The 10,517-nt window shown below is 39.6% G+C and overlaps 1 protein-coding gene across 1 annotated transcript in view; it reads right to left on the minus strand.

Annotated features, from left to right (window-relative positions):
- LOC135560315 (glutamate receptor ionotropic, NMDA 2A-like) overlaps positions 1 to 8,318 on the minus strand; it is a 124,644-nt gene extending 116,326 nt beyond the window's left edge. The window contains exons 1-2 of the mRNA XM_065002172.1: positions 8,088 to 8,318; positions 3,042 to 3,200 (exon numbers count right to left, since the gene is read on the minus strand). Of these exons, the coding sequence (XP_064858244.1) occupies positions 3,042 to 3,200; positions 8,088 to 8,318 (390 nt within the window). The remainder of the gene's footprint in view (positions 1 to 3,041; positions 3,201 to 8,087) is intronic.
- Positions 8,319 to 10,517: the final 2,199 nt, after the last annotated feature.

Genomic DNA, 10,517 nt, shown 5'->3' on the forward strand with positions numbered 1-10,517 from the left:
ATTCATCACAACTAGGAAAACTAACATTCTGCTAGCATTCATCACAACTAGTGAAAACTAACATTCTGCTGGCATTCATCACAACTAGGAAAACTAACATTCTGCTAGCATTCATCACAACTAGGAAAACTAACATTCTGCTAGCATTTATCACAACTAGGAAAACTAACATTCTCATTCATCACAACTAGGAAAACAACATTCTGCTAGCGTTTATCACAACTAGGGAAAACTAACATTCTGCTAGCGTTTATCACAACTAGTGAAAACTAACATTCTGCTAGCATTCATCACAACTAGGGAAAACTAACATTCTGCTAGCATTCATCACAACTAGTGAAAACTAACATTCTGCTGGCATTCATCACAACTAGGGAAAACTAACATTCTGCTAGCATTCATCACAACTAGGGAAAACTAACATTCTGCTAGCGTTTATCACAACTAGGGAAAACTAACATTCTGCTAGCATTCATCACAACTAGGGAAAACTAACATTCTGCTAGCGTTTATCACAACTAGGGAAAACTAACATTCTGCTAGCGTTTATCACAACTAGGGAAAACTAACATTCTGCTAGCATAACATCTAAACATACGGCCCAGGGTTTGTATCACAACTAAAGTTGCATAAATAACAGTTTCTTTGTTAAACCACGTAACACAGAATAGCTGCTCCCTCAAATCGATTACAGAAAATATCCTTTATATTTTATTCAGCTGTGTTCTATTGTCTTATCATCATACTATAAAATAATATCAAATACTATCAAATAAAATAATATTTAAAAAAAATATTAAATAATGTCACTGAGGCAAATCTTGTCTGCTTAATTAATGAAAAAGTGTAGCTCACAACCATTAAGGCAGATCAGGGCCTAACATAAGGACAACTCAGAGTATGCAATTCCGTTCTTCTGAAATACACTACATTTTCTTCATATCATGTTGATTTAGACCTGTCTAAAATAAATAATGGATCTATTGTGATGGTGTATTCTGACAAATGGATTTGAGCTTTGAGTAGCTAGGCTACCTCCACCATTTTACGTTCACCCTCAAACCACTTCACATCAGGGTTTAGTGAGGAACACAAACAGAGAGAGAAAAGACCTGTCATGACTCTCCTGTGAGGATATGAAGGATTCGGGTTACAGTGAGTCCACTCTACAGCGCTCTCTCTCTCTCTCTCTCTCTCTCTCTCTCCTCTTCCTCTCTCTCTCTCTCTCTCTCTCTTCCTCTCTCTCTCTCTCTCTCTCTCTCTCTCTTCCCATCTCTCTCTCTCTGTGTGTCTCTCTCTCTCTCTCTCTCTCTCTCTCTCTCTCTCTCTCTCTCTCTCTCTCTCACACAGAGGGTGAAGTTGGCCGTTTAATGACGGCCGTAAATACCTTCTAGAAACTCTGCCTTTGGGCTCCTCAGGATGGAGGGGAAAGAAACCTTTCGTTACAAAGATATTGTTCCTGCCAAAACGACAACATCAAAAGGCTGGATAATGAAACACGATATTTCTGTGATCCAAAACATTGTGAATGGTCCGTTAAAGAATAACCAACAGTTGTTGTTTTGTGACATCATGAAGGACGGTATAACTAAATAACTGTACATCTAAATGTTGTGGAACTTGTATGATTAAATATTGTGACTGTCACGCGGGACTAGGTGGATGCAGGAATCAGACGCAGAGAGAGAGAGAGTAACTGAGTAAAGTGCTTTACTCATGTCCAACAGTTGTTGTTTTGTGACATCATGAAGAACACAGAGAAATGAAGAGCAGAAACTGAGAGGTAGAGAAGAGAGAGAATAGAGAAGACAGGAAACAGGTGTAATGAGGAGGAAGTAGAACTCTGAGGAAAGAGAAGCAGAGAAGAGAGAGAATAGAGAAGACAGGAAACAGGTGTAATGAGGAGGAAGTAGAACTCTGAGGAAAGAGAAACAGAGAAGAGAGAGAATAGAGAAGACAGGAAACAGGTGTAATGAGGAGGAAGTAGAACTCTGAGGAAAGAGAAACAGAGAAGAGAGAATAGAGAAGACAGGAAACAGGTGTAATGAGGAGGAAGTAGTACTCTGAGGAAAGAGAAACAGAGAAGTGAGAGAATAGAGAAGACAGGAAACAGGTGTAATGAGGAGGAAGTAGAACTCTGAGGAAAGAGAAACAGAGAAGAGAGAGAATAGAGAAGACAGGAAACAGGTGTAATGAGGAGGAAGTAGAACTCTGAGGAAAGAGAAGCAGAGAAGAGAGAGAATAGAGAAGACAGGAAACAGGTGTAATGAGGAGGAAGTAGAACTCTGAGGAAAGAGAAGCAGAGAAGAGAGAGAATAGAGAAGACAGGGAACAGGTGTAATGAGGAGGAAGTAGAACTCTGAGGAAAGAGAAGCAGAGAAGAGAGAGAATAGAGAAGACAGGAAACAGGTGTAATGAGGAGGAAGTAGAACTCTGAGGAAAGAGAAGCAGAGAAGTGAGAGAATAGAGAAGACAGGAAACAGGTGTAATGAGGAGGAAGTAGAACTCTGAGGAAAGAGAAGCAGAGAAGAGAGAGAATAGAGAAGACAGGAAGCAGGTGTAATGAGGAGGAAGTAGAACTCTGAGGAAAGAGAAACAGAGAAGAGAGAGAATAGAGAAGACAGGAAACAGGTGTAATGAGGAGGAAGTAGTACTCTGAGGAAAGAGAAACAGAGAAGTGAGAGAATAGAGAAGACAGGAAACAGGTGTAATGAGGAGGAAGTAGAACTCTGAGGAAAGAGAAACAGAGAAGAGAGAGAATAGAGGTGTTAGACAGGAAACAGGTGTAATGAGGAGGAAGTAGAACTCTGAGGAAAGAGAAACAGAGAAGAGAGAGAATAGAGAAGACAGGAAACAGGTGTAATGAGGAGGAAGTAGAACTCTGAGGAAAGAGAAACAGAGAAGAGAGAGAATAGAGAAGACAGGAAACAGGTGTAATGAGGAGGAAGTAGAACTCTGAGGAAAGAGAAACAGAGAAGAGAGAGAATAGAGAAGACAGGAAACAGGTGTAATGTGGAGGAAGTAGAACTCTGTGTTCTGACCTTGTCGGCCATGATCATGGAGGATCCCCCATACACCCCCAGGACAGGAAGTGATGTTTGAGAGGACAGGAAGTCCAGGATCTGAGAGATAGCTTCCTGGTCCGACCCATCAGCAAAGACAAGGCCATGGAGAGGCTTCTTCTGGAGCAGCTCACACACCTGTTATCAAACACACAGGTAGGTGTTATATACAGGTAGATGTTATATACAGGTAGGTGTTATATACAGGTAGGTGTTATATACAGGTAGGTGTTATATACACAGGTAGGTGTTATATACAGGTAGGTGTTATATACAGGTAGGTGTTATATAGGTGTTATATACAGGTAGGTGTTATATACAGGTAGGTGTTATATACACAGGTAGGTGTTATACACACATGTAGGTGTTATATATAGGTAGGTGTTATATAGGTGTTATATACAGGTAGGTGTTATATACAGGTAGGTGTTATATACAGGTAGGTATTATATACAGGTAAGTGTTATATACACAGGTAGGTGTTAAATACAGGTAGGTGTTATATACAGGTAGGTGTTATATAGGTGTTATACACAGGTAGGTGTTATATACAGGTAGGTGTTATATACAGGTAGGTGTTATATACAGGTAGGTGTTATATACACAGGTAGGTGTTATATACAGGTAGGTGTTATATACAGGTAGGTGTTATATAGGTGTTATATACAGGTAGGTGTTATATACAGGTAGGTGTTATATACACAGGTAGGTGTTATACACACATGTAGGTGTTATATATAGGTAGGTGTTATATAGGTGTTATATACAGGTAGGTGTTATATACAGGTAGGTGTTATATACAGGTAGGTATTATATACAGGTAAGTGTTATATACACAGGTAGGTGTTAAATACAGGTAGGTGTTATATACAGGTAGGTGTTATATACAGGTAGGTGTTATATAGGTGTTATATACAGGTAGGTGTTATATACAGGTAGGTGTTATATACACAGGTAGGTGTTATACACACATGTAGGTGTTATATATAGGTAGGTGTTATATACAGGTGTTATATAGGTGTTATATACAGGTAGGTGTTATATACAGGTAGGTGTTATATACAGGTAGGTGTTATACACAGGTAGGTGTTATATACAGGTAGGTGTTATATACAGGTAGGTGTTATATACAGGTAGGTGTTATATACAGGTAGGTGTTATATACACAGGTAGGTGTTATATACAGGTAGGTGTTATATACACAGGTAGGTGTTATACACAGGTAGGTGTTATACACAGGTAGGTGTTATATACAGGTAGGTGTTATATACAGGTAGGTGTTATATACACAGGTAGGTGTTATATACACAGGTAGGTGTTATACACAGGTAGGTGTTATATACAGGTAGGTGTTATATACACAGGTAGGTGTTATATACAGGTAGGTGTTATATACAGGTAGGTGTTATATACAGGTAGGTGTTATATAGGTGTTATATACAGGTAGGTGTTATACACACAGGTAGGTGTTATATACACAGGTAGGTGTTATACACAGGTAGGTGTTATATATACAGGTAGGTGTTATATACACAGGTAGGTGTTAGATACAGGTAGATGTTATATAGGTGTTATGTTATATACACAGGTAGGTGTTATATACAGGTAGATGTTATATACAGGTAGGTGTTATATAGATGTTATATACAGGTAGGTGTTATATAGGTGTTATATACAGGTAGGTGTTATATACAGGTAGGTGTTATATACAGGTAGGTGTTATATACAGGTAGGTGTTATACACACAGGTAGGTGTTATATACACAGGTAGGTGTTATACACAGGTAGGTGTTATATACAAAGGTAGGTGTTATATACAGGTAGGTGTTATATACAGGTAGGTGTTATATACAGGTAGGTGTTATATAGGTGTTATATACAGGTAGGTGTTATATACAGGTAGGTGTTATATACACAGGTAGGTGTTATATACAGGTAGGTGTTATATACAGGTAGGTGTTATATACACAGGTAGGTGTTATATACACAGGTAGGTGGTATATACACAGGTAGGTGTTATATAGGTGTTATACACAGGTAGGTGTTATATACAGGTAGGTGTTATATACAGGTAGGTGTAATACACAGGTAGGAGTTATATACAGGTAGGTGTTATACACAGGTAGGTGTTATATACAGGTAGGTGTTATATACAGGTAGGTGTTATACACAGGTAGGTGTTATATACAGGTAGGTGTTATATAGGTGTTATATAAAGGTAGGTGTTATATACAGGTAGGTGTTATACACAGGTAGGTGTTATATACAGGTAGGTGTTTTATACGGGTAGGTGTTATATAGGTGTTATATACAGGTAGGTGTTATATACAGGTAGGTGTTATATACAGGTAGGTGTTATATAGGTGTTATATACAGGTAGGTGTTATATACAGGTAGGTGTTATATAGAGGTAGGTGTTATATACAGGTAGGTGATATACACAGGTAGGTGTTATATACAGGTAGGTGTTATATACACAGGTAGGTGTTATATACAGGTAGGTGTTATATACAGGTAGGTGTTATACACAGGTAGGTGTTATATACAGGTAGGTGTTATATAGAGGTAGGTGTTATATACAGGTAGGTGTTATACACAGGTAGGTGTTATATACAGGTAGGTGTTATATACAGGTAGGTGTTATATAGGTGTTATATACAGGTAGGTGTTATACACAGGTAGGTGTTATACACAGGTAGGTGTTATACACAGGTAGGTGTTATATACAGGTAGGTGTTATATACAGGTAGGTGTTATATACAGGTAGATGTTATATAGGTGTTATACACAGGTAGGTGTTATATACAGGTAAGTGTTATATACAGGTAGGTTTTATATACACAGGTAGGTGTTATATAGGTGTTATATACAGGTAGGTGTTATATACAGGTAGGTGTAATATACACAGGTAGGTGTTATATAGGTGTTATACACAGGTAGGTGTTATATACAGGTAGGTGTTATATACAGGTAGGTGTTATATACACAGGTAGGTGTTATATACACAGGTAGGTGTTATATAGGTGTTATACACAGGTAGGTGTTATATACAGGTAGGTTTTATATAGGTGTTATATAGGTGTTATATACAGGTAGGTTTTATATACAGGTAGGTGTTATATACAGGTAGGTGTTATATACACAGGTAGGTGTTATATACACAGGTAGGTGTTATATACACAGGTAGGTGTTATATAGGTGTTATACACAGGTAGGTGTTATATACAGGTAGGTGTTATATACAGGTAGGTGTTATATACACAGGTAGGTGTTATATACACAGGTAGGTGTTATATAGGTGTTATACACAGGTAGGTGTTATATACAGGTAGGTTTTATATAGGTGTTATATAGGTGTTATATACAGGTAGGTTTTATATACAGGTAGGTGTTATATACAGGTAGGTGTTATATACACAGGTAGGTGTTATATACACAGGTAGGTGTTATATACACAGGTAGGTGTTATATAGGTGTTATACACAGGTAGGTGTTATATACAGGTAGGTGTTATATACAGGTAGGTGTTATATAGGTGTTATATAGGTGTTATATACAGGTGGGTGTTATATACAGGTAGGTGTTATATACACGTAGGTATTATATACAGGTAGGTGTTATACACAGGTAGGTGTTATATACAGGTAGGTGTTATATAGAGGTAGGTGTTATATACAGGTAGGTGTTATACACAGGTAGGTGTTAGATACAGGTAGGTGTTATATACAGGTAGGTGTTATATACAGGTAGGTGTTATATAGGTGTTATATACAGGTAGGTGTTATATACAGGTAGGTGTTATACACAGGTAGGTGTTATATACAGGTAGGTGTTATATACGGGTAGGTGTTATATACAGGTAGGTGGTATATAGGTGTTATATACAGGTAGGTGTTATATACAGGTAGGTTTTATATACAGGTAGGTGTTATACACAGGTAGGTGTTATATACAGGTAGGTGTTATATAGGTGTTATATACAGGTAGGTGTTATATACAGGTATGTTTTATATACAGGTAGGTGTTATATAGGTGTTATATACAGGTAGGTGTTATATACAGGTAGGTGTTATACACAGGTAGGTGTTATATACAGGTAGGTGTTATATAGAGGTAGGTGTTATATACAGGTAGGTGTTATACACAGGTAGGTGTTATATACATGTAGGTGTTATATACAGGTAGGTGTTATATACAGGTAGGTGTTATACACAGGTAGGTGTTATATACAGGTAGGTGTTATATACAGGTAGGTGTTATACACAGGTAGGTGTTATATACAGGTAGGTGTTATATACAGGTAGGTGTTATACACAGGTAGGTGTTATATACAGGTAGGTGTTATATACAGGTAGGTGTTATATACAGGTAGGTGTTATATGCAGGTAGGTGTTATATAGGTGTTATATACAGGTATGTATTATACACAGGTAGGTGTTATACACAGGTAGGTGTTATATACAGGTAGGTGTTATATACAGGTAGGTGTTATATAGATGTTATATACAGGTAGGTGTTATATAGGTGTTATACACAGGTAGGTGTTATATACAGGTAGGTGTTATACACAGGTAGGTGTTATATACAGGTAGGTGTTATATGCAGGTAGGTGTTATATAGGTGTTATATACAGGTAGGTGTTATATACACAGGTAGGTGTTATATACAGGTAGGTGTTATATAGATGTTATATACAGGTAGGTGTTATATACAGGTAGGTGTTATATACAGGTAGGTGTTATATAGGTGTTATATACAGGTAGGTGTTATATAGATGTTATATACAGGTAGGTGTTATATACAGGTAGGTGTTATATACAGGTAGGTGTTATATACAGGTAGGTTTTATATATGGTGTTATATACAGGTAGGTGTTATATACAGGTAGGTGTTATATAGGTGTTATATACAGGTAGGTGTTATATAGGTGTTATATACAGATAGGTGTTATATAGAGGTAATTAAAGTTATCCCACCTGCCCAACATTCTGGTTTGTAATCTACAGAACACCCCCCCCTACCTACCTGTGTGATGACAGTCTTGGGGTCTGTCTGGTTGATTCTCAGGGTGGTGACGGTCAGCTCCACAGGGTCGTCGTTCCGCCTCACCGGGATTATATCCTGGTCACTGATTGGCCTCGTCTGACCCAAGATCACCCCCACACTTAGCCCAGGTGGCTTCTGGGCCGCTGCTGGTACACTGATCTGGGAAAGCAGGGCTGGGAGGGTGAGGAGGACCCAGCCCAAACGGCCCATACTGGAACCCTGTAGAACACACAGTTACTGATCAGATTCCACATTCACCTGGAACCCTGTAGAACACACAGTTACTGATCAGATTCCACATTCACCTGGAACCCTGTAGAACACACAATTACTGATCAGATTCCAGATTCACCTGGAACCCTGTAGAACACACAGTTACTGATCAGATTCCAGATTCACCTGGAACCCTGTAGAACACACAGTTACTGATCAGATTCCACATTCACCTGGAACCCTGTAGAACACACAGTTACTGATCAGATTCCACATTCACCTGGAACCCTGTAGAACACACAGTTACTGATCAGATTCCAGATTCACCTGGAACCCTGTAGAACACACAGTTACTGATCAGATTCCACATTCACCTGGAACCCTGTAGAACACACAGTTACTGATCAGATTCCACATTCACCTGGAACCCTGTAGAACACACAGTTACTGATCAGATTCCACATTCACCTGGAACCCTGTAGAACACACAGTTACTGATCAGATTCCACATTCACCTGGAACCCTGTAGAACACACAGTTGCTGATCAGATTCCAGATTCACCTGGAACCCTGTAGAACACACAGTTACTGATCAGATTCCAGATTCACCTAGAACCCTGTAGAACACACAGTTACTGATCAGATTCCACATTCACCTGGAACCCTGTAGAACACACAGTTACTGATCAGATTCCACATTCACCTGGAACCCTGTAGAACACACAGTTACTAATCAGATTCCACATTCACCTGGAACCCTGTAGAACACACAGTTACTGATCAGATTCCACATTCACCTGGAACCCTGTAGAACACACAGTTACTGATCAGATTCCAGATTCACCTGGAACCCTGTAGAACACACAGTTACTGATCAGATTCCAGATTCACCTGGAACCCTGTAGAACACACAGTTACTGATCAGATTCCAGATTCACCTGGAACCCTGTAGAACACACAGTTACTAATCAGATTCCACATTCACCTGGAACTCTGTAGAACACACAGTTACTAATCAGATTCCACATTCACCTGGAACCCTGTAGAACACACAGTTACTAATCAGATTCCAGTCAGTGGTGACCTTGGACAGAGCAACAACTCCCTCCCCTTACACACACACACACACACACACACACAAAGACAGACAGACAGACAGACAGACAGACAGACAGACAGACAGACAGACAGACAGACAGACAGACAGACAGACAGACAGACAGACAGACAGACAGACAGACAGACAGACAGACAGACAGACTAGTATGTGGCATTCGATAGGTCATCCCTCCTAATCAATAGTAGCTTGGTGATTGGAGAAAGGGTAGATAAGTCATTGATTGATTGAGCCTGGCTCTGTGTGGTAGGTAGGTATTTGATTGATTGAGCATGGCTCTGTGAGGTAGGTAGGTATTTGATTGATTGAGCCTGGCTATGTGAGGTAGGTAGGTATTTGATTGATTGAGCCTGACTCTGTGAGGTAGGTAGGTATTTGATTGATTGAGCCAGGCTCTGTGAGGTAGGTAGGTATTTGATTGATTGAGCCTGGCTCTGTGAGGTAGGTAGGTATTTGATTGATTGAGCCTGGCTCTGTGAGGTAGGTAGGTATGTGAGGTAGGTCGGTATTTGATTGATGGAGCCTGGCTCTGTGAGGTAGGTAGGTATTTGATTGATTGAGCCTGGCTCTGTGAGGTAGGTAGGTATTTGATTGATTGAGCCTGGCTCTGTGAGGTAGGTAGGTATTTGATTGATTGAGCCTGGCTCTGTGAGGTAGGTAGGTATTTGATTGATTGAGCCTGGCTCTGTGAGGTAGGTAGGTATGTGAGGTAGGTCGGTATTTGATTGATGGAGCCTGGCTCTGTGAGGTAGGTAGGTATTTGATTGATTGAGCCTGGCTCTGTGAGGTAGGTAGGTATTTGATTGATTGAGCCTGGCTCTGTGAGGTAGGTAGGTATTTGATTGATTGAGCCTGGCTCTGTGAGGTAGGTAGGTATTTGATTGATTGAGCCTGGCTCTGTGAGGTAGGTAGGTATTTGATTGATTGAGCCTGGCTCTGTGAGGTAGGTAGGTATTTGATTGATTGAGCCTGGCTCTGTGAGGTAGGTAGGTATTTGATTGATTGAGCCTGGCTCTGTGAGGTAGGTAGGTATTTGATTGATGGAGCCTGGCTCCATGCTCTCTCTCTCTCTCTTGCTC

The sequence above is a fragment of the Oncorhynchus nerka genome, linkage group LG15 (assembly GCF_034236695.1).
Source record: "Oncorhynchus nerka isolate Pitt River linkage group LG15, Oner_Uvic_2.0, whole genome shotgun sequence".
Classification (NCBI taxonomy): Eukaryota; Metazoa; Chordata; class Actinopteri; order Salmoniformes; family Salmonidae; genus Oncorhynchus; species Oncorhynchus nerka.